The 23,483-nt window shown below is 34.7% G+C and overlaps 5 protein-coding genes across 13 annotated transcripts in view; 2 read left to right on the top strand and 3 right to left on the bottom strand.

The window, feature by feature from the left end:
• The first annotated feature begins 1,248 nt into the window (after positions 1 to 1,248).
• Positions 1,249 to 9,404, top strand: Cep164 (centrosomal protein 164). 4 transcript variants are annotated; one of them, XM_066388939.1, is made up of 16 exons: positions 1,249 to 1,465; positions 1,748 to 1,859; positions 4,611 to 4,843; positions 4,894 to 5,252; positions 5,307 to 5,503; positions 5,546 to 5,583; positions 5,633 to 5,877; positions 5,936 to 6,112; positions 6,160 to 6,342; positions 6,394 to 6,572; positions 6,742 to 6,870; positions 6,925 to 7,134; positions 7,191 to 7,358; positions 7,409 to 7,977; positions 8,028 to 8,194; positions 8,550 to 9,404. In XM_066388939.1, the coding sequence occupies exons 1-16, from the start codon at positions 1,411 to 1,413 to the stop codon at positions 8,655 to 8,657; spliced, it is 3,129 nt and encodes a 1,042-aa protein (XP_066245036.1). In that variant the 5' UTR covers positions 1,249 to 1,410; the 3' UTR covers positions 8,658 to 9,404. The 4 variants fall into 4 exon arrangements, with proteins under 4 accessions (XP_066245036.1, XP_066245035.1, XP_066245034.1 ...); XM_066388938.1 differs by having other exon boundaries at positions 5,307 to 5,583; positions 7,445 to 7,977; XM_066388937.1 differs by having other exon boundaries at positions 5,307 to 5,583.
• On the bottom strand, positions 2,033 to 3,667 carry Pus1 (Pseudouridine synthase 1). Its single transcript, XM_066388952.1, has 3 exons — positions 2,510 to 3,667; positions 2,289 to 2,461; positions 2,033 to 2,237 (listed from the first exon to the last, which is right to left on the bottom strand). Exons 1-3 carry the CDS (start codon positions 3,501 to 3,503, stop codon positions 2,064 to 2,066), a joined length of 1,341 nt encoding a protein of 446 aa, XP_066245049.1. The 5' UTR covers positions 3,504 to 3,667; the 3' UTR covers positions 2,033 to 2,063.
• Positions 9,405 to 9,811: 407 nt separating the features above from the next.
• Positions 9,812 to 22,403, bottom strand: LOC136408126 (small ribosomal subunit protein eS19-like). Of its 3 annotated transcripts, none has more exons than XM_066388958.1 (4): positions 22,400 to 22,403; positions 10,362 to 10,439; positions 10,029 to 10,282; positions 9,812 to 9,976 (listed from the first exon to the last, which is right to left on the bottom strand). In XM_066388958.1, exons 2-4 carry the CDS (start codon positions 10,430 to 10,432, stop codon positions 9,837 to 9,839), a joined length of 465 nt encoding a protein of 154 aa, XP_066245055.1. In that variant the 5' UTR covers positions 10,433 to 10,439; positions 22,400 to 22,403; the 3' UTR covers positions 9,812 to 9,836. The 3 variants fall into 3 exon arrangements, with proteins under 3 accessions (XP_066245055.1, XP_066245054.1, XP_066245053.1); XM_066388957.1 differs by lacking the exon at positions 22,400 to 22,403 and adding an exon at positions 10,677 to 10,758 and having other exon boundaries at positions 10,362 to 10,436; XM_066388956.1 differs by lacking the exon at positions 22,400 to 22,403 and adding an exon at positions 10,628 to 10,757 and having other exon boundaries at positions 10,362 to 10,436.
• Positions 11,048 to 13,702, top strand: Naa20A (N-alpha-acetyltransferase 20 A). Its single transcript, XM_066388955.1, has 5 exons — positions 11,048 to 11,261; positions 12,948 to 13,063; positions 13,167 to 13,296; positions 13,357 to 13,493; positions 13,545 to 13,702. Exons 1-5 carry the CDS (start codon positions 11,209 to 11,211, stop codon positions 13,628 to 13,630), a joined length of 522 nt encoding a protein of 173 aa, XP_066245052.1. The 5' UTR covers positions 11,048 to 11,208; the 3' UTR covers positions 13,631 to 13,702.
• The window catches only part of Fas2 (fasciclin 2), a 90,633-nt gene continuing 80,980 nt past the window's right edge, over positions 13,831 to 23,483 (bottom strand). For 2 of the 4 annotated variants that reach the window (XM_066388948.1, XM_066388945.1), the window contains 3 exons: positions 18,465 to 18,660; positions 18,258 to 18,365; positions 13,831 to 14,781 (listed from right to left, as the gene is read on the bottom strand). In XM_066388948.1, the coding sequence (XP_066245045.1) occupies positions 14,667 to 14,781; positions 18,258 to 18,365; positions 18,465 to 18,660 (419 nt within the window). In that variant the 3' untranslated portion in view covers positions 13,831 to 14,666. The remainder of the gene's footprint in view (positions 14,782 to 18,257; positions 18,366 to 18,464; positions 18,661 to 23,483) is intronic. The other 2 variants (XM_066388946.1, XM_066388947.1) reach the window with 2 other exon arrangements.

Raw genomic sequence — 23,483 nt, 5'->3', positions numbered from 1 at the left:
TAAATGTAGCACGTTAATCAAACAATTTACTATTCATCATCAAATGTATGTAAACATACATTTATGACGGATATACGGGCAACAACAAAATTTGCGATTTTCATTTTTGATTGATATAATTTAATATCTAAAATTGTAGTTTAAATCTACAATTGTACGTTTGAACTAATACTCCTTGAATAATACGTCTAGAAAGTATTTTGATTAAAAAAAGGTGCGATAAAAAGAAAATACCTTCATTTTAACAAAATTTAATTATACATAAAAGTTCATAAACGTATTTTATTTGTTAACTCACCATTTATCCTCAAAGACCTCTGAAGTGAATCAAGAAAACCCGACAATAAATTGGATGCATAATTTTCAGTTACTACTTTCCATGATTCTAAAACGGCTGCTAAAGTTGAATTTTGATATGAAGCGCTTTTTCATTGATCTTAATTTTCATGAGTCCCAGTATACTTTCCATCGACTTCAGTCCGGGGGAAAAAAGAAGAAATAATTATTTATATTAAGATCTTTTTTGCGTATTTTACTATGATGATAGTTTTTTTTTGAAAAAATCAAGTTACATTTAGAAATTTTAATATCAAAAAGAGAAAAAATGTAAAAAAATGAACGAGAAAACAAACTGAAAAGTAAATAATAGAGCATAAACCGAAATAAAAATAAGGACAATCTAAAGAAAAAAACTACCCAAAAATTTGCGAAACTTTTTTTCTTTTTGAAATGTAACAAACAGCGTTTTTGCCACGCCTTCTTATGCTCCAATACTGCTTTTTTTCTTAAGTAGACAGCCGGAATTGATGATCTATTTGAATGATCGATGTGATGAATTGATGTCTATCCAACCGATGGAAATGAATCCATAAAATATGGGTTTTATTACGTCCAGGTCGCATTCGAGTACGGTAGACCGATAATTTATTTAAATGGATTGTTTCCAAAAGCAAATGAGAAAACTGTCAAGGGAATCCGTCTACAATTTGCAATTCTAGAATTAAACTACAGTTTTAGATTGAATTTATAGTAGGTCGATCCCATAATTGTAAAGTGAATTTATAATTTTAAAGATAAAATAACAATAATTAAAAAAATAAATTTATGAAATTTGTTTTTGGCCTTTTACGCTTTCGAACGCATTAGACTTGAAAAAATGCATCAGTATATCGTTATTTGTAATTTGGCTATTATGCATAGAGGGCGTCAACATATACTCTAAATTCATATCATTTGTCAATTGTCAGTGTCAACAGCCAATGATTTTCGATCGATGCTTAAATATTCTCTAATTTTAAATTCAAAAGGATGGATTTTTCGGCTTTTTTAAAGAGGTTTAAACGAGAAAAACCCAGTAAAATGATTAAAAAACTGTTTCTGAATAAATAGAGGCAATACACCAAGACAATCATGTCTACAGTGTGCGAAGAAGTGTTTGATGAAACCAGCCACCCTTCAGTACAAGGTAGGGAACAGTTTGTTTACATTACCTTTGTAGCCCCAATATCATTGCAATTTGGAGTTTTTCGGGGGATTAGAGAAGTTTGAGTTGTGGTTACTTGGTCTTTTGATATCCATAAAAGGGTGTTTATTTTTGAAAGATTAGTTTCTTAAATGATCAGAGTGAATAAAGTTAGCTCAACTAAAGACTTTGAAAATTAAAGACTCTTTGAGCTCTGTTAACCCCTTTCTTTAAAATACTATTATTTACTCTTTTTTTAATACATATTAGCTTATAATTTTATAGAAATTAAGGACTATGCAGTCAAGATCGGGATTGATCCAGATTCTGAACCCCAACTTCTTCCACTAGCTACTGAAGGACTGATGAAAGCTTTGCCTCCTGGGTGGAAACCATGGTAGGTACCTAATTCATATTTTAAGTCATTTTGGAAATGGGAGAAAAATTTTACTATGAAACATGACCTATTTAACTCATAATAATCCAAAAGTTTAATGTTACAATTGGTTCAAGAAATTTTTCTCAGATAGCACAAAGGATTTACCTTATAAAACATTTAGAACAAAAAAATATTTCTAAATGTTTATTAAATAAAATACAATTACAATTTATTCTCAATGTGCTCATTTGTATCTGGTGCAACCTGTGCAGGCTCATTGTGAGAATTATTTTGTTCCTCTTCTTCATCATCCCCAACTGCCTCATCATCACTTTCATCTTTTTCGCCTGTTTCATCATAAGAATGCCTGGCAAGTTTATTTTGAATCCACCATATCTTTAAATATAATATCAGTAATTTGATAAACTTATATTATGAAACTCGTACCATGGCCCCTTCATTTATTTCTGTATTCAAAATTGTAGGTAAAATATGCTTTTCCTTAAATTCCTTCACATCATTTTCGACCTCTTCCCATGTGAGCTTTTCATGCATTCCATCTTCACCATAACGATAGTTGTACCTTTCATAATGTACATAATCCAAAAATAATCCCAAACCTGAAGAAAAATTTTTAGTTTTGTACTTATTGAGTCAATAAAAATTACCTGGAGCCCGGGGCACATTGACAATTTCATTAGTAAATGCCTTAATTACTGTATTTTGTGTAGTCATACCTCTGACAACGGCCAAAACCAATCCTACCATTTTCCTGATTTGATGCATCATGAAGCTTTGCCCATACACTTTTAACGCACAAAATTCCACATTATCTTTCACAAATGGAGGTTCACATTCAAAAGATTTGATGAATCTTTTTGCACTTGGATCACATGGTTTCTTTTTTACAGTGAAATTGTGAAAATTTTTAGTTCCAACATATAACTGCAATATCTCATTGATTTGTTTTAAAGTTTCCTCCTTTATCCTAAAGGCTTTTTGTGATTTTTCTGTGTCTACAAAAGCAATAGTAGGCAGAACATATATGTATGTTCGAAAATCACACTGGCCTTTAGAATTAAAGCCTTTGGTGACTCTTTTCGCGGCAAAGAGCCTGATTTTCTCAGGGAGTTTTTCATTCACTTTACTAATTTCAAAATTTTCTCCAAGCTTCATGGAAACTACTTGCCGTGCTGCACTTACTCCTTTGTCAGTACGGGCAGCCCTTTGAAATTGCATGTTCTGCACCACATCATAACACTCTTTATTAATGAATTTCGCGTCAAATAAAGCTTTAATTAGGTCTTCTTCTATGGTTTTAGTACCACGGTTTCTTTGCATTCCCCAATAGCCCACACCTGAATATCCCAGGAGCACTGCAAATTTACGTCTTTTGATTTTCTCTGTTCTGTCTTCAGTTTTATTTGTATCTATTGTGTTGTTTTCCTCAATTTTAGGAATTTTTGGGCTCAGACCAGCCCCTTTGTCTGTCCTCCTATCTTCCCATTGGCGTTTCTTTGATTTTCCATTGTATCTAGGTTTTCTGTTCATTGGAATATTACTCATTTTATCTTCTGAGTTGGAAAATATACTTTTTAGGAAAATTCTACAGGGTGGTAATGGGGTATGTTGTTTTATCAGATTGTGCCCAAGAAACCTCATTAGTTTTGCATTTAAAGAATGCCTTTACCTTATATTTTCAAGCTGGTTCCAACTGGACTTGTGGTTTGACGTTCTGTGAGTGTAAAATTATTTAAAATATGTGTTTTTCAATGGAAATTTAAGAGAAATGTTAGAAAATGCGAAATTGGTTCTGTGATTATTTATTTTGTTAACGTGTTGCGGAAAGTGAGGTTAAAAATTCCTATTGATTTGTTGAGAAATGTCAAATGGTGGCATGAATTTTGTTCTATCCTTGTTGTACATACATAGTCGTAGGGAGAATGGTGGAGTAGTTCCGTTGGCTCAGGAAAAGTTTTTGTATATGCATTGATTTAATTGAATTAATTACTGATCATTATTAGTTATTACGAATGGTTGAAAACTGAAATAACAATTGTTTTAGAGTTAGGATTTTCACAAAATTTGAGAAAAGCGGTATTGATGATTGTGCGCGCGAGTTTTCCCTTTATAAGAAAACACTGGCAGGAATGATTTTAAAGTTTTTAATGAAAAGATATATAATAATTGCTTAGTAATAAGGCCCTGACTCGGACACCTCGTTAAGATGGAGTGAATGTAACTTGGGTCGAGCCTAAGGAGAGAAAAAAAATAAGAAAAACAAACAAGAAGGAGACAGTGTCCAATTTCATCGGGTGAACCGAAATACACCCGCGGTCTTAAATAACATCAATCAACAAACATCCAGAAATTTATGGGATTTGAAAAAATATACGAGAGCCGTAAGATCTATTGATTCTAGAGTTTATACAATGATTGTAAATATTTTGAAGGGCTCTTTCAGTTAGGATTAAAAATGGCCGCATGTAGCTGTCTGTTTTTCTCTGATGCATTGTGACGTGCATAGGTGAACAGAGATAAATGCAACAATCGGCTATTTTTTTGCTTATACTGGAGAAGCGCGTAACTAGATATTAAACACTTTTGAATTTTTTTTTTAAGTTTAACTCACAATACCCTAAAAAGAATATTATCTACCTTGTAAGTGAGATCTTTATTTCTATTATTCCTTCAAAAACTCCTTTTTATCCTTGAATGACAATCAATTATGGAATATTTCTTATTTTAATAATCGCCGCTTCATTTTAGCTACGACGAGAAATCTAAATCCTATTACTACTACAATTTAACAACCAAGAAAACTCAATGGGAGCACCCTCTGGACGACGTATATCGCTCTTTAGTTAAAAAAGCTCGAGCTGAAAGTCAGTCTTTGTCGTTAAATGAACCCACCGAAGATGCTACTTACGCCAAAGAAGATGAACTTAAGAGTTTTGAGGAGTCTCTGGCTGATGTTCAGAAATTACAACCTCTTTCTTTAGGTAACCTCTATATTGGTATAATCAGGGATTAATTAAAAAGCGATTTTTAGCTTCGCGAAAACGAGACATACGTCTATCGCCTTTAAAACTGAGTCCTGCCCACAGCCCTCGACATGAATCGAAACTACTCAAACAACGCTCAGAAGATATTTTAGTTGGTAGCAACAAATTTCTGCACAAATTCAGTAGTTTTGATGAGGAGAACAAGGAGATGGGAATGTTTGACAAACATCCAAGGGTGTTGGAGAGAATGGAGCTCAAAGTAACAGGGGGAGGTTCCATGTTTCTGAAATCAAATACCAAGAAAGGGGAAGCTATTCCTAGTCCTGCTCAAAGAAGTGAAGGACTGGATGCGCCTAAGAGTATCTTGAGGGCTATTGAACACTCAAAGAGCATGGATTTTGACAAGGTATTTAGGTATCTGTTTAAGATATTTGAGTAAGTCTGATGATCTTTTTTAAAGGTATCTTTAGCTGATCGGTCCGATAAGGATGATGATGACAAAAAAAGTGTACGTTTTAATTTGGAAAACATGACTGATGTTGGTATTACTTTTTCTGATAAGAGTTCCAGCGAGGAGGAGATTAATAATAGCGACAAGCAACCCAAAGACGAGGTGGTTGGAATGTTAAAAACCCGCTTTTCTGTGTCTCCAGTTCCAGAGAAGTCGGGAGGTACTTTGAGACTGATAAAAGTGCCTCCTGACTTTGTTACACCCAAGTTAACAATCAACTATCCAGGTGATTTCGTTGTTTTTGTATAGAAGCTTGTTTATAATTAAATAATTAGGTTCTGATTCGGATGAGGATACAAAAAGCCTGGAAAAACTAGAACTTAAGAAGGTGGGAGATATGTTTCATAGTGATAGTGATTCTAGTCCCGACGAAAAAGTGAAATCTAATTTTGAGGCCAGAGCTGATAAGAAAGTGGCTCAATTTAAACAGAAACTGTGGGAGGAGAGAAATGAGGAGTTGGTTAATTTTAAGCTGAAGTTAGAGGAGTCTCATAAACATGAGTTAGACACGATTTTGGAGGTTAAAATGATTTTTTTGCTCCCTGCATTTGATTACAGTAAATGATTTGTTTTTGCAGGAAGAGAAACTAAAGCATGAAGAAACTCTAAAGACTGAAGTAGATAGTCTTAAAAGCCAGTTGGATGCCAGGACCAAAGAAGAAAGACTGAATTTTGATAGGAAAATTAAGGAATTAACTGAAGAAATGGGTGGGAAACTGAAAGAGGAACAAGAGACGATTAAGCAACATTATGAGGTACTTTTATGTATAATAATGAGTTGCATTTAATAGAAGTTTTGCAGTTTAAGAAGGAAGAGTTGGAGAAGTATTACGAAGACAAACTGGTGGAAATTGAGAGGGAGTTGGCTGAACGTGTGGAAAAGCAAAAAGACGATTTTATTTTAAATCATAACGCTGAGATAGAGCAGCTACGTCAGAATCATTCGATTTTAATTGAAGAACTAAAACGGGAATTTTTAGTTGAGGTTAGGACATTTTCTAGAGAAGGAAAAATAACGTAATAGCGATTTACATAGGAGCAGATGCTAAAGCAAGACCACCACGCTGAAATGATGGAAATAAAGAATTTGTTCCTGAGGGAAACAGAATCTTTAAAAAGCAAGAATTCCACAGATGACAGACAGTTTGAGAAAATTCGGTGCGAAAAGCGGCTTTTGGAGGATAAATATCGTTGTTTGAAGGAGAAGTACTTAAGGTGGGTCTTTTTTTAAATGTTGGTTATAGTATGCATTTAAAATGATATACTGGATGATATTACAATAGTATGATTTTAAAAGGATATACTGGAACAGGAATTTTTGAAATCACGGCATTGTTAGCAATTTGATTTCCTGTTTTCAAACCTCTTACAACAATTCTTACAGATTGAAAACCGAAGTGAAACTATCGCTCGAAAAGCGAAACCGTCGTAAGGAGCAAAACAGCACCAACAACACTGCTACAAACACTACAGGCTCTGAAACTGAGCAGAGCCACTCAAACAACAAAGACAGGTGCCTCCTTAAAATCTTCTATGAAACTCACTTACAACATTTCTACCCCCTCAGGACACCTTTAAACTCACCTTCAAGGAAAATTTTGCTCGATAAACCACCGACACCGTCAAACAACATCAAAACTGATGCCAAAGTGATTAAAGTACAGGAGTTGGATACATCAGTCAGCGACAACTGCTATCAGAGCGATGAGAAAGCCAATCAAAATGACTCGTCTGATAGCACTAATCCTGCAAAAGGAAAAAAGAAGTTGTTTTCCAGGTGGGATTTTGCAGTTTAAGATTTATATTATCAAATACTGATATATTTGAGGGTAGGCTTAAGAGCTCCTCTACAGTGAAAACCAACAACTTGAGCTCTAAATCCAGGAGGAATCATCAAAGATCTTGTTCCCCTGTCGAGAACTTGAGGAAGCAGTTGCAGAAGCTTGAAGATTTGGAAGATCAATTTCCGCAGAATTCTCAAAGTGACACCTATCATTTGAGGTATTTGTCCAGAGTGTTAGCAACGTAGGTTGCTAACAAGTTTCTTGCAGATACCCGTTTTCTGATGGTCAAAAATTCGAGGGTAGCTCAGAGTTGGAGTTCTTCCGCCACAGAATCCATTTGGAGCGCGACTCAATTAAGCGAGCAAAAGAGAGCTTGAGGAGCCAGAAAGCGCTTTTTCAGCAGCGCCAAAAGGAGTTGAAGCTAAAACACGGATCAATGGCTAGACACACTTTGCAGCAGCTTTGTCAGGAAGAAAAAGAGCTGACAGATATGGAAGTTAATCTTCACCGCACTCGAAGTCTTCTTGGTGAAAAGGTGATTAGGCTGCGCCATTTGGAACAGTCCCTGCATAGAGCCAACGTTCAAAACGACCAAAGCAAATTGGATGATGCAACTTTGAGCGATATTTCATCCCATAGTGCCAGCTCGGGCATCAGTTCTACTGAATTTCTTGCAGCAGAGATTGCCATTAATAACCATCATCCTAAGGTGATTTGCAGGTCGGAGTTCCAGGAGCCTTCAGAGATTATCCAGAGCTTGGAGAATTTGAATTCAGAGATCAGGGAAATTTGGGACGTTTTGAGAACGCAACAGCAGCAGACAAGTATTGCTCAAGGTACGTAAAGAATTTTGGTTGTTTTTATTTCATTACATTTATTTCTTTAGTGATTCCTCCGCTAGTGTATCCAGATCTTGGTTGGCCAGTTTTAGCGGGATCTGCAAGTGTACCAGCTCCTCCTTCTATTCCCACTTTAGCGGACAGATTGCATAATTACAGACAACATGTTGCTTTGGCAAATGCTCAAAGTACAGTCGTTACTCATGCCTCGCAGGTAAAGTAAAAAAATGAAAATCCTTCTCCCTTTGAATTGTTCATTCCAAATGACTATTTCAGCCTTAGCTGGTCCTTTGGGCCCTCCTTTCTTGTTAAATCCTTACTATGTTTCTATAAGTAATTCTCATGGAAGTCAATTTTAAAACACATGTTCTGGCTTACCTTTCTTTAACTTATTACCGCCTTTCCGATTTTCAGATTAATTAAATAATGGAATTTGCATCCAAAACACGACAAAATTACATATTGCTAAGTGACAATTTTTCTATTTACTTCACCAGAACTTTTGAATTTTCAACTAACGTTCAAATGACATCATCACATTTAGTCTGCAATTTTGCTTAATTTTTTAGGGTGCCACAACAACCCTAATTGAAAGGACCCGAAATTTGAGGCACTGGCTCAGGCAAAATGGCAACGAAGCCTGCACCGAGGCTAACCCCACACAAACCAACCTTTAAGAGCCCGTTAATTAATTTATTGTTGCCTTAAGGCTTTAAGGTTGAAATTTTATCTTCGTTCAACTTCAAATGTTACAATTAAGGAGTATTTAATGAATTAACGACTTAGGAGGTGTTTACTTAAGCACTAAGAGTGTTTCTCGATTTCGAACTTTCATCTCAGTATTTGTAGAGAATAACCCCTCACTACTTAATGTTCGTATTAACGTATATTATTCCTGTAGTGCCCTTTAAATGTTACAAGACGTTAATTCTCTCTCCATCTAGATATTTAGGTTAATTCCCCGACTGAGTACGTATTGTGATAGATAGAATCTCTAATTTCTATTAAAAATCTTTTCATATACTTAGGTATATTACTAAATGGGTCTTTCATGCAGGGTGAATTTATCGCAAAAGATTGGTGTTTTGGGGTGAAAGGAAACAGTAAAACAGACCATACTCCACGAGAAACTGCTAGGTTTCGCTCCCTAAAGTCATCTTGTATGAGCTATTTTGTTGCAATGTTTAATGAACTAAATTTGTATTTTATCCTAGAGCATGGAAAATGATTGCACCAAGATAATATTATACTCTTCTAATTACAGTATTTCAGAATTTTATTGAGGCACTTTAAAATGAACTTAATGTTAATTTAATAATATTCTCAAAAGAGACTGTTTTCTAATAGATAGTTATGGCCATTTTATGGGCACACCACTGTAAATTATATACAAAGACATATTGTGCCAACAGTGAATATTATAATTAATGTTTAAATCTAAACTCTGAAGCTATTACTTAAGAGCAACTATGAGCTGCAAAAGCTATCTTCCAGACTGAAATTTAGAATAGACTATCAATGTCTGTTGTATTAATGTTTAGACGCTTCTGTTGGAAGTTTTGATTTTTGGTCTTTTTATCATTTTTGTTTTACATGTCTTTTTTCATTTGTCAAGTATTTTTAACTGTGATTTCCATTGTACAATATATTGTGTTTGTTTATGCACATCTGATTATAGCTTCAAGATGACCATTTTATGCTGTTTATTGTGCACAGGATCTCAATCTGTTTGTTCTGTGATTATAATACTTTAAGAAGCACTTCTTTTTGTTTTATTGTCACTATTTTAAAACTTATCCAAGGAATGTTGATCAAAAAAATCCCAACAACCTCAATTTACTTTATATTAACACTTATTACAATGTCAAAACGGCACTGGCTTTAAGAGCCCTTTTCTCCTTTGCTTTCACCTGTGCTGCAATACGATCAACGTCCCTTCTTCCTTGTTGCGTAAGCTTCCTTCCACCATCAGCAGACTTTTCAATCAACTTAAGTCCTATTAAACCCAAATATTGTAAAAAATACAAACAGAATTATGAGGGAATTACCTTCAAGACTTTGCAAAGATTTGCGAGCAATGCTGCCAGCAGACCTGCAGAAATGAGAAGGTTTAGTTCCGTTGCGTTTTCGACTACCAAAGATCTTTGTTATAGAACCCACTCCGATGGGGTTCCTGATGTAGATGTGTCTGATGACAGCAGCACATCTAACATAAAACCAATCAGGGTCATATGGGGCCAATTCTTTTGCCCTGGATGTTTTAACTAGGTCAATCCATTCTGGTACCCTTAGTTTGCCAGTTCTGGAAGGAAACTTGGTATTGTTGAGTTACAGAGTTAGCAAAATGTGGATGTTTATGTATGGAGGTTAGGGGTGCTTACTTTTTTAAGAATTGGGAGAAAGCTTTGACGAATTTGTGCTGGTCAACGTCTTTCAGCGTTACGGAGGGCATTTTTCTGAAAATAATAAGAGGGAATGTTTAAAAATTGTTTCACAACTTAGTTCAAACTAGAAGACCATGTTGCATGGCATGCTGGTTTCAACTAACAAATACTGGCATATTTCTCTAATTATAAAGAGTGCTTTATGTGATATGTGTGCGAAACGAGCTGGGAATGGAGCGCTTAAATTGTAAATTTAAGATTACCTTTAATTTTTCCTAATATAAGCAAAAATTTGAGGAAAATATCGCTAACCTGTCTTTACAAGCAGACTCGCATGGAAAAGAAAATGGCGATTTCGGGGCAGTCAAAAATCAATGGTGGCCATCGTTAGAGGGCAGCACATTTGTACTTGAATTACCCCTTTAATATCCCGAAATGTTCTAGCTTGGTAAAAAAAATTATTTTGCTAATTTTAGTACGGTACTTATTGTTTTATATAAAATAAGCTTTTACGTTTAGAAAATAAAGACTTCATCGTTATTTTTCTCCTTCAATATCCCAATATTCGCTTTTTCTATATCTATGTAGATAGTTATTAATGTACAGAACTGTGATAAACCTTTGAAAACGCCAATCTCGGGCCTAAATGTCAATGCCGAATGTTTGAAAAGTGGGGTTATTCCATTATGTGTGTCTGTGTATTTGTCCAGTAGACTTTTGTACAACTTTCTTTTTTACTTTTAATTATTAATTAATTATACAAAGTTAGTTGTTTATATTGTATTTTAATTATTGGTTCTTCCCTTTGCCTTATCTATAAAAAAATCACCATTATTCAGTTACAATGACCACTCTTCGACCTTTTACTTGCGATGACATGTACAAGTTCAATAATGTGTAAGTACTAAATTTTTTGTCACATTTTTTCCGTGTATTTGATATATTTTTGTGTAAAATAATTTTCTTTGTCATTATACAGGGTACCCACGCTTTGGGCTATTCATCATTTTTATAATTTTGTAAGTTAGATTGTGACGCTTAACCTGGATAGTAGGGTGTTTCATTTTTAACCCCCAAAACTATTCAAAAATTGTATGTTTTCACATTTTTTAAATGTAGTGTCTGATGGCTGATCAAATGCAAGAACTTGCACATGACAGAACATTAAACACAGGGTTTCAAAATGGTGTTTCCATTAAGGCACACTTAATTACGATTACACTTGATAGCCATTTGAGTTCATCAATTATTTAGCGCCAAGAAATACTTTAAATTGTTTCAGTTAGAAAGTGAAGTTAAATCACTGATGATTCCTAGAAAATAGCCAAAAGCTTGAGCAAACAATTTTTTAATCACACAAGTTTGCTAATTACCCACATATCATTCAATGGCATTGAGAGTATATTTCTGTTACTTACCAGTGGACAAATATGAAACAATTAATATTGTCATCAGTCTCCCTCACAAAGTTTCATCATATCTTCCTGACCAATTTATATTGGATCTGGGTAGAGATACTCTTTTCTTCTTGTGGTATCTTACACATTATATGAGCCTTAAACTAAATGTTCAGAAAAATAAAAATTCTTGAAAAAATAATACTAAATTTTTTTATTAATACGCAAATATATATAATTAATTTAATGACAAATTAGTTGTTAAAATGGGTATTCTGTACAATATCAGTATCGAATTCAGTGAAACACAACAGCAACAAAATAATGAACAGTGGCAAAAACGGCGACAACAAAATATTCGGAATTCCACTTAATTTTAATAAATCGCAGTAGGTACTTATTTACATTACGGTGAGAGATCTGGTAACAGTGAACTGGTTCCACCCACATGAGCTGCTAGTCTCACAACCTATTTCGTTGGTCTCTGTCAGTGACATATTAAACTTTATGCAGTCCTTCTCCCACTTGTACAATCCCTATGTTTCCACTTGAACTGGTGATACCTGTATAAGTTCTCTACTTGTCTATATCATCCACTGATATTCTTAGAATGGTATCTTTCCCAAAGACCTAAAAAAGGCAAATATGGTGCCTCTCTACAAGAAAGGACATTGTCAAGCAGTATGGTCTTGAAGAAAGCCTGAATTATTAATTTTCTAAAAAGTAAGCAGATGCATGAAAGTACATACTCAATTTAGTTTTAGGTTTGGAAGATCTACTGAACTGGTGATATTAAATTTAATGTCATTAAATGCATTATTGTAAAGCTAAATATGGGATCCAAATCTTATATATCTAACTTGTTACCTGCTTATCTCTTGTGTGTCAAAAATGATAACATATTTAAATAATATATGAAGATTTTTCTGCTTAAACAAATGTTATATTAATTCCAATTCACTTTTCAAGCTACTACAAGCCAATATCCTCCATAGGCCAAAGTCGAACTTAAAGTCTTAAGCTTAGCTTAGATTTTTAAGTTTAGTTTTGGAGCATATTGGGAATAGCATATGATTATGCATAATAGTTTATTAGTGTTGTTACAGAGGTTGTAATATTCTATTTGTGACGTTACTGTGTTACGTTGTGATCTTATGAGCAATAAAGAATTAATTTGCTTGTTTAGAAATTTGGATCCTCTAACGGAGACCTATGGACTGCCCTTTTATATGCAATATCTTGCACATTGGCCCGAATATTTTCAAGTAGCTGAATCTCCTAGTGGGGAAATTATGGGATACAGTAAGTAGTTTTGCTGATATTTGAAGCACAGTTGAAAAAGTATATATTAAAGTTCTAATGTTGAATATAAATAATACTTATGAGCATTGTTTTTCCATTTGAGTTATGGGTAAAGCTGAGGGCGTAGGTGAAAATTGGCATGGTCATGTTACAGCACTCACAGTTTCCCCTGATTACAGACGATTGGGTTTAGCTGCAACGTTAATGAGTTATTTGGAGGATGTGTCTGAGAAGTAAGAGATTTTCCATAATTGCTCTGAGTATTTACTAAAATCTTGAAAACAATTTTTCAGGAAAAGGGCTTATTTCGTTGATTTGTTCGTGAGAGTCAGTAATCAAGTTGCCATAAAAATGTACACTAACTTGGGTTATATTGTATACCGGACAGTATTGGAATATTACTCTGGGGATCCTGATGAGGATGCCTATGGTGAGGTGGTGGATCATTTGGTGGAAAACCTTATTGAACAATTTTTTTCAGACATGCGAAAAGCACTTTCTCGAGATGCTAATCAGAAGTCAGTGATTCCCCTAGATCTACCGGTCCGGCCTGAAGATGTTGATTGACTTTAGGGCTCGTTCTTGCAACTATTATTGACTGTTTTTGTACATAAATTTAGAACCAGTTTTTCAAGCCTGATTCACTGATCCTTGAGAACATATATGTTTCCTTTTTTTTTCCGATCATTGTCTCTATATGGAATATAACTTTTCAGTAACTTTTAAGTTTATTATTATCCAAATTGTTGGGCAGAGATAAAGAACGCTTATTTGGACAAATATACTTTATTATTGAAATAATATCAAAAGCTACATACAAGTATCCATCTATAATATTATAAACATGAATGCTTTAAATAAAATAAGCAACTTCTAGAATTACGCTTTGGTACAGCTTGTAATATTACACATTATTAGAGAATTAAGTACGTACGTATTGAGATGTTGTGAGTGATGTCAGAACTAGAAATAATACACAATAATTCGTCTGGAATGATTCAAGTTTCCGAAATTTAATTGAGACTCTTCCACTAAGTACCACGCTTACTTAAACCTACAACATAAATACTTATTTTCTAGCAATTTCGGGCAATACTTTCATAGCAAAAGCAACAATAATATATCGCTGCCTTGTGATAGAGCTCTCGTTTCTCATTAACGAAATAATTGGGTTCTGCACGTGATTAATTACGAGCGCAAGCACAATTGAGAGGTGCAAGCACCTATCATCAATGCAGCTATAATAGTAGGCAGCGGTTTGGCACATAATAATTGTATAAGACATTAATTTAATAGTAAAACCCACTCCTGTCTATTCAATTTCAGACAATATCTCTTGATCTATTGGCAGAGTGCCATTACAAGTTTATTCGATCTCGTCAAAGGAGCGTCATGATAATTCATGTTTTGCTTTGTCTCTTTTAGTTGAGAATTGAAAACTAAGAGAGGAATTGAAAGAGAGCTAGATTTTTTGGTGTTAAGCTTTTTTAGGTTGAATGATTCAAATTTAGTGCCTTCTAATCTCTACGACGTCTTTTTAACACATTTGGCAAACAAGGAGCTTAATAGTAAATGTTGCACTTAAATTAGTAACGAAATTGCACTAAACTGCCGAATGTTTTCCAATAATTTCTCCAGGTTTGGTGTAAACTTGTCGTCCGTCGAATTCCACGCTCACAGGTTTTTCCGCTGGTTGGTTGAGGGGCTCTTTCTCTTCGCTGGAAATAAAAATACCGTAGATTTTAGTGTTTTTTTAGTGGAAGTTTAAACACCTTTGATTGGGGACATTCAGAAAGTGTAGAAGAAACATTTCAAGTGGCTTCTGGATAACACGAAAATGTACGCTAAAAACTGTGGAAAACGAAAATTTCGATTTTTTGCGTCATATTTTTCTGAGCCAAAGCTCAAAATCTCTAGAATTATAGGTTGATAAGCTTTTTGTATCTAAGTAGAATATACAGTATGTCTCCGGATGTGGTTGCGAAAAGGAGAAAAATTCTTATTTTTCGTTTTATAAGAAAAATGGAAAAATAAAAGTTTTTGCTTATTACAAAACGGTTGAATCAGTTGTCATCGTTTTAATTTTCCTTTTCCTTACAGGGAAATATCGAAAAATAGGTCCATTAGTTGAAAATTTTTCTAAATTCTCAAAAATTCTTTCTCGTTTTCATGAGTTATGTAACCATATGTTTCGTCCCCGGGGCATCTGCGTTATCCTAAGGTTATCTTCTTTTTATCCCACATATTACCATATGCAAGGACTATGCAGACCATTTGAAGAAGAGGATCAAAGATGTTGTGGCTTCTTTTCCACTCGAAGAGATCCCAAGAAGTTATAGTAAATTGTTTTGAAGATTTGAGCTGTGCGTTCAAGAAGGTGGTGAATGGATAGTGTGAAATTTTTATTTGTAGTTTCCTCTTTTTGTTGAATTATTGTATTAAAGATTTAGTAAACAAAAGTCTTGATTGTGATCGCCATGAAAATGAGAATTAATTTTTGGGATTTAGAAGCATCTTTAACAAATTGGGCCTATTTTTCGATATTTTTTTGTATCAACAAGGAAAATTGAAACGGTGAAAACCGTTTTGGAATAAACAAAAATTTTTATTTTTTCATTTTTCTCGTAAAATGAAAAATAAGAAACATTCCCCTCTTGACAACCCCATCCTGGGGAACACTGTATAAATCTACACTAATGCTCTTTCAAGATCAAGTTATTTTGATTTTTAATTACCTCTATCTGTGAAAATTTTGAGTTTCTCATTTTATTTATCTCTGTGCAGCAATTAGTCACTGTGTAGACAAAGATTTTCAACAAATTTAGCCCAAATTCACAATTTTTATCGTTTATGCAAAAGTGGGTACCGTGAATATACAAGGTGTTTCAGGCTTTAATCGGGAAAATTTAACGGACGGTAGAACTCGGAAAAATTATGAGAAAAGTTCATATGAATTAATACGTTTTAAACCTTTGTTAAAAATTAAAGTTTTAAATTAATAATCTAATTTTAATTTTTTTTTAAGATTCAAATTGATATCTCAAAAACTTAGGCAGCTGTGAAATTAATTTTTTTTTTAATCTGAAACTTTAACACCACGTATTTCGGTAAAGAAGCTTTAAAACGTACAAGTTCATTTGAACTTTTCTTATATTTTTTTTCGAGTTCTATCGTCTGTTAAATTTTCTCGATTAAAATCTGAAACACCCTGTATGTATACGAAATGGAAATCTGCTTTGCGTTCATTCCGCTGATTGGAATTGATTATTACGGATAGATAGAGACTGAAATTGAGCATAAATAGTTATAGAATGAAGCAATTAATGTAGCAAATTTCCATTTGGTAATTTTATTACTTACTTCATGTTTGTTGTACTTACTGTTGCGTAAATGATAAAATTTTACAACTTAAACTGTTTCTCCTACAAAATAAATGTTTTGTTCAATTAAACTCAGCTGAGCATCCTCGATAAAGGTACGCCTTACTTTAATCTTTGTTGATTTGGTAAGAATCTATAATCTTTCGGTAATTAACATAAGAATCGGTAGTAAAAAAATCCCCAATTTCGCGCCTATTTAATTAGTAATGATTTAGTTTGGGACATGCAAACAAAACACAGGCGGGTAAGAAAATTTAAGTACGTAAATCTTCATTTACTTAATGTCTTTTAAATCGTCTCTTAAATCAGCTTAAGGTTTGATAAATTAGTAAGGGTTTAAAGTCAAACGTTAAAAAATGGGGACGGAGAAAGTTCTTTATAGTTGGACATAAATCCTGTTGAATTAGTGATGATTTAATCATGGCGAAGATAACCGAACGATTCTGTGTTGTGCCTGAGGGCCCACGTACATTGCCACTCACTATAAAATAGCTAAGGTTCTCTCTAATTTGAAAAACGTGCGTTTGTGTACGTTTTAATAAAACCATGCAAGTACGCCACTGTTATACGGGAATATTGACAGAATATGAGACATTTGAAAAACCAGGGTCGTACGTACGCGGAATTTAAATCCATGAAGATGTCCAAGAACAAGTTGTTTGTCGTTTAAATTTCGTAATTTGTAGAGAGTTGTAACTGGAATCATGTACATTTTAAATCAGCAGTTGCAGAGACGCACAGATTACAATTTTCTTCGGGTAAGAGCAAACCAACAAATTAAATGGAAAAAAAGAAAAATTGCAGAATCTTAAGAAATGTTACGCCAGTGATGATTTTTTGAGTAGGAGTTAGCCGATTTACAACATTTTGAAACTTTCAGTACTTTTTTTTGTGGAAGCCTTCAGTGGCCTCTTAAGACAGGTTTCAATTTTGTTCTAATTTGCATTAATTTTGACTTTTTTTAAATTGCCACTGTTCTAGGATTTATGCAGCAAAATAAAATTCCAAAACGTTTAATATTTTTCCATGTGCGCTACCAGTGGCGTACCACTTCTAAAAATTTCTTAAAACTTGCATTGGCATCTTTTACTAGCCACAGTCCTAAGATTTGGATTGCAAATCAAAATCGAACACTTTGAAGTCTTCAGTAGTTTTCCACTTAAAATTGAGGTCTCCAGTGATGTTTCAAGACATTTAAAATGTCTCTAAAGCTTTCAATACATAAACCCAAATTATTCCAATTTTAATAATTTTGACTGAGAAAATGAGACATTCAAAAGTTGATTAAATCCTATGGAACCAGTGAGGGATTTAAAGTGTGCAATTAGTAGTGATTGGAAGACTGCTGATTCAGTGAGGATTTAAAGTCCCCTCATTTTGAATTGGCTGTTGAATTAATTAGGGCTTCTTGATGATGCAGTACATTTTTTTGTCTTTTAGAAGGAATTTCTCTTTTCTTTCTACTCGCAAATATCCAATATCTAATATTTAGAGGTAAAGAGCTTGGCAGAGCCCCATTTTACTATTTTTGCTGACAAGTATTCTCAAGTAAATTTTAAGCAAAAAACCACTTAAACCATGCCCGGAAACTACCTGAATTCGTTTTGGCTTTTAAGGACACTTACAAGACAAATATTATCGGTTCATGCGGTTACTGGACTTCAACTCATTCTAGCAAAACTATAGGTAGAATTAGGGCACATTAAAGTAACAATTCTACCGGAAACTATGGTTCTCGAACGAATTTGAATGCTTAATGCATGCTCAATAGGGAAGCTCACAAAAGCTCAAAAAATATAACATTTAGGTCTTACAGTGGTGTCCCAGCTAATTTGATCGGTTGTGGCAGATTGAGCGAATTCGGGTGCGCCGGTGCCGCTTTGTAACTGCAATAAGGCAGGGGAAATCGCCAACTGTATAAACTAAAATTCGCAACAGTGATGTTGGCTGGTAAGTGGTGAAAAGCGTGACTTCGTGTTTGTTCAAGTGTGGAGCAAAAAAAAAAAATCAAAAAAAAGTACCTTCCAAGCTTGGGGTCCTCTTCGTCCTTTTTCTTCCTGCGGGCCCGGTCGCAGCACAGGGCGGTCACACCGATCCTGTACAGGCAGAAGCAGATCAAGTCCACCACTATCAGCAAAGCCACAAGGCCCGCCACCACTAGTCCGATTATGAGGCCACTGCTCATGCTGGCACTATTCAGGGGAACTGGGCCGATACCTGAAAAATTAAGCGATTGAGTATGATATGGTTTAAGGGGTAAAGCTTGCAGCCATCGAGTTAAGGGTTGCTGCTAAGAGTTGGGAAGATGCTAAAACTACCAGCTATATAAAGATGTTTGGGTCTAGTGAGGTGCTTCAGCCGGTACTGCCCTTGAAACCTGATGCAGTCACACATCAATAATTAATGCCGTGAGTCATGTAATATGTGCAGCAGGCATGTAAATGAGTAATATATGTTCTATTTTGGCAATTTTACCGTAATAAGGCATCACTGAGTACCTGCTCGCGAGTTAAACGTTAATTTATCATAGAAAACCGCGAAGAACCATCAAAACCACCGAGCAATACCGGCAATATCACCGCAAACAACTAACAGCACATTAATAGGTATGGGAAATAAAATGTGTTATGCATGGTATAGGTACCTATTGACTCGCTGGTTGCATGGGAGTTACGCTAGGCTTGGAACGGTAATTAGTACCAATTACAGTTAAATTATCATGTTTAATGAATATTTCAGTTAATTGCCGAGGAGAGATGGCATAGAAACCTAGTTTCGTCTAGGAAAAAATTGTTTTGTTGCTGATGAGGTACCAAAGATATTGATGTACAGCGGCGGCCGTAGAATTAGGAGCGACATATAAAAAATGGAAAATATAATTCTTTGGAAGTAAACTTTAAAAAATAACATTTTCAACGATTTTACTAGGTCTTAAGAGAAATCAATAAAGCGAATTTTAAGAAAATTGCAATAATCAAAACTAAAAAAAAAACACACTTTTTCATAAAAAAGTTAACAAACTCCTCGGACATATAATTAAGAACGATGTATTTAAATAAATAATAATAAAAAAACAAACAAACAAATAGAATGTAAAATAATTAGTAAGGAGTAGGGTAGCCTTTATTCTTTTCAACTTCCAAACAACGATTTGGAATAGCCTTAATTCGTGTCTAACAATGTACGTTAGGAATAGAATACCACCCTCGTTTAACACCGTCGAATAAATCTGAAATATTTTTGATGTTTTGTTTTCTCAAAGCCTTCTTTACTCCGTTCCGTGAATTTTCAATGGGATTACGATCCGGACTACAGGCAGGCCATTTTAGAAGAGACACAGAATCTGGTCGAACCAAGCATGAACACTAGCTGCCGTATGCTTCGGGTCGTTGTTTTGCTGAAATTTTCAAATTATAGGCAAGTCCTCTTCGGCATACGGTAGCATTATAGTCCCCATAATATTATTGTATTAGACCTGATTCATAATCTCTTCAATTTTATGAATATAGTCTGGCCGGGACCAGGAAAAACAACCCCAAACTTGAATCGATTCACCTCCATGTTTTAATGTGATTATGGTGTATTTAGGATGCTATTCCTGGTTCGGAGGATGCGGCACATGCTGCCTCTCATCTGATTCTAACAGATTGATTTTTGTTGCATTGGACCAAAGAGCGTGTTTCCGCTGGGACAAGGCCCATGCTTTGTAGTCCTTAGAACACTGTATTCTGTGCGATTTTTGTTTGAAAACATCGATTTTTTACGCGTAACTCGTCCACGTAAATTGATTTCATTCAGACAACGATTCTAATTGTTCGATAACTCTAATTTTCTATTTTTATAATTTTTTGGAAAAATCTCTTTCTGGATATCAACCGCGGTCATCACGTGATTTCGACGAGAAAGTTTCACGATTTGTCTCTCTGTTCCCGAATCCAATTTTCGAGTTTTTTTTTGTGTAGTTCCACATTCCTTAAAATGCTTAATCGGATGAAAAAACATTGTTTTAGAGAATTTTAACGTTGTTGCAGTATTTTTATATGACATTTTAACAGACCTCAACTTAATAATTTATTAATTCTCTAAGTTGTGATGTGCAACTTTTTTATTTTCTCATTATTTTTTACATTTAATTAGTTTGCAAAATCTAAGTCTCATAAAAACTTTCACAAATTATCGCCAATATACAGGGTGTTTTAAAATATGTGTCGGAAAACGAAGGGTCTGATTCTTTGGCTTCTTTTAAGAAAAAAAGTTCCTATTAACATGAGTCTGCAAACGCACCGTTTTCGAGATACAGGGTGTCAAAAAACTGTTTTTTTTTCACTTTTCTGATGAATCTCAGGAATCGTTTGAGATACAGAAGTCACATTTTGTACACCTATTATCATTAATATTAGTTATGTTTTGAGCGCTACTTAAATTTTTCCCTACATGCCAGAGGCGGAGCTTTTAGGGTTGCGTGAAATTTTTACGCCACTGGGAAAATTAGCATTTTAGAGGCACGTTTTATACCGCCAATGTGTCCTACGCAAGAAAAGCACTCATGGTCAAAAGCTCCAATGTGAATGATTGTTGAGAAAAATGGCATTTTGTGATGAAAAACATGTAACAAATTAGCAACATGATCAAGAAAATTTATTTATACAAAACTAAGAAATTAAACAAGAATCACAACGATTATTGAAAATGGCTTCCTCTTATGGTAATGCAGGCCTCCAACCTACGTCTTAGTGAATTACTCAAACGATTCCTGAGATATTGCCAAAAAAGTGAAAAAAAAACAACTGTTTTTTGATACCCTGTATCTCGAAAACAGTGCGTGTGCGGACCCATGTTAATAGGAACTTTATTTCTTAAAATGAGCCAAAGAATCACACCCTTAATTTTCCGACACATGTGTTGAATTGAACCCTGTATATGCTAAAGGGACAAATTAACAGCGCTCTTAATCTAGCGTCCGCTCTCCATCAGTACTTGAAATGCACCGACTAATTTAATATTTTTATAGAACATGGGAATCCCCTAACTCCCCTAAGGTAGAAGCTTGGTGATTCCCATAGCTGCTCTGAGAACATTGATCGTTACAATGTCGCCAGAATTTCTTAACGTATTCCAATTTCAGTAAACTAAGTAGACGTTCTTAATTATATGGCCGCCACTGCATGTAAGCTCCCACACAACGTACCATATCGATGTGAAAGTAGTGGGGGAAGTGTAATTAGTATAAACATGTTATTAGCTGAAAGAAGATCGTATGGAAGAATGGTACAGTGGAGACCACAACTTAAAATTCTCCATACATTAATCCAGCTAAATATTTCAGAGATTATTAACTTTGGACATGGGCCTTCGATGCAGCTGAACATTCCGCAAAGTTTAATAAACCTATATCTAGTAGGGCTGGTATTACCGAATCATATTTCTCTTCGTTTCAAAACTAATATCCCGGGGTAAAATAAATGAAAGCCAGGCAGCTTTGACAGGAAACATTTATATATTATAGTTATTCTGCGGACAGATACATTACATTGCCCCTGGAAAGTATTTTCAATTTGGTTTCGCCTGAACAGTCGAAGGAACAAATTGTTGCAGCTGCAAAGCAATTTGTAGCGAAGGGCTGTTATCGCGAAGTTTAAAGGGTGGATAAAGGGTCGCTCGATGGGGCATAAACTACTAGGCTAAAAGGTTAAAAAATTGTTCTTCGGCTCGGGCTGAATGTCGAAAAGGACAAATTTTCAGACATGAAAAACCGTATGGAAATAAAGGGTGTTTGTCTTCAACACATTCCAATTATGCTAGTCTGCCGGATATCCATCAGGTCAGAGAAACTCAGACAGATGGAATGGAAAAAATTAATAATCAGTAAGTCCGGAGCCCTTCCGGACCGCTTCGAGGGCAGGAAATATAAGAGGAAGATGCCCTAGATTCGATTCTCTGCAATAACTCATCAGTGTCTTTCGATGACCTTTCCATCTTTTAAAATCCTCCTATTTCACGAAATCTAGGATCATTCCTTAAAATTTTTCTTGAGAGATATTCTATAAGTTTCCTGTCTTCTATATCGCAACACTCTCCTCTCATCGTTCTCGATCTTTCTCTTCAGTCGATTTTCTGCAAAATTGTCAGGAAGATAACTCTGCATACGTGGCTTCATAGAAGCTTCAAAAGCCGGTTTATGGAAGTGTTTTGGAGGGATTCTGTTCCAAATCTAGAATCGCCCTGAACAACACTAACTCTTATTTCTTCAACATTTTCTATAAAAGTGTTTAGAAGGGCAATTCTGCATCTTCGCAACAAAAATTTCGACGGTTGTTTATTGAAACTCTTTGAATGAGATTCTTTTACGTGTTCTAAACCAAGAAACATTCAAAAGATATCTTCTTTAATTCTATAATTTCATCTTCACCGATCGTCTCCCCAAGATGACTCAAAATCTTCGTTTCCAAAAAAGGTTATTTTTATTTAAGTTTTCTGGTTCTACATGGATTCCAAGTCTGGAAACTTCCAAAACATCTCATTTTGCATGTTTGCCTTCACAGAATTGTTAAACGTTTTCAGAAGGTTCTCTAGGAGTATCAAGATTATTCCTCTTTTTCTTCATATGTCTCTGAGAGATTTTGTTATAAATTCCATGTCTTCACGCATCCAAATCATCCCTTAATTAATTCTACATTGTCATCCTCGCAGTATTTATGCCTTGTCTAAATCTTCAAGAAGATCATTTTTTCAATTATCGCTCTATTATGAGAACGATCGCATCGTTTTTGCTTGCAAATTTTCTATTTGTAGTTTTAGTCGGTCGGTTCATGTTTACTGAGGTTATTTCTGCATAAGCTGTGAAAATTCCAAATTTAAACTATTTCTCGTAGGAAATGTTCTTTTTCCTGTGAATATTCAGCTAAATATTTGCAATTTTCAACAATACGAAATTTCAATTTCTTCATTCTGTATCTTCCTTTTCATCGAACCCACTTCATATTTCTTGAAAAGCCATGATAAGTTGATTTTAGATATTCTTTCGTCCTGTAAATATTCAA

The sequence above is a fragment of the Euwallacea similis genome, chromosome 4 (assembly GCF_039881205.1).
Source record: "Euwallacea similis isolate ESF13 chromosome 4, ESF131.1, whole genome shotgun sequence".
NCBI classification, from domain to species: Eukaryota; Metazoa; Arthropoda; class Insecta; order Coleoptera; family Curculionidae; genus Euwallacea; species Euwallacea similis.
This window is presented reverse-complemented; position numbering and strand designations above follow the sequence as displayed.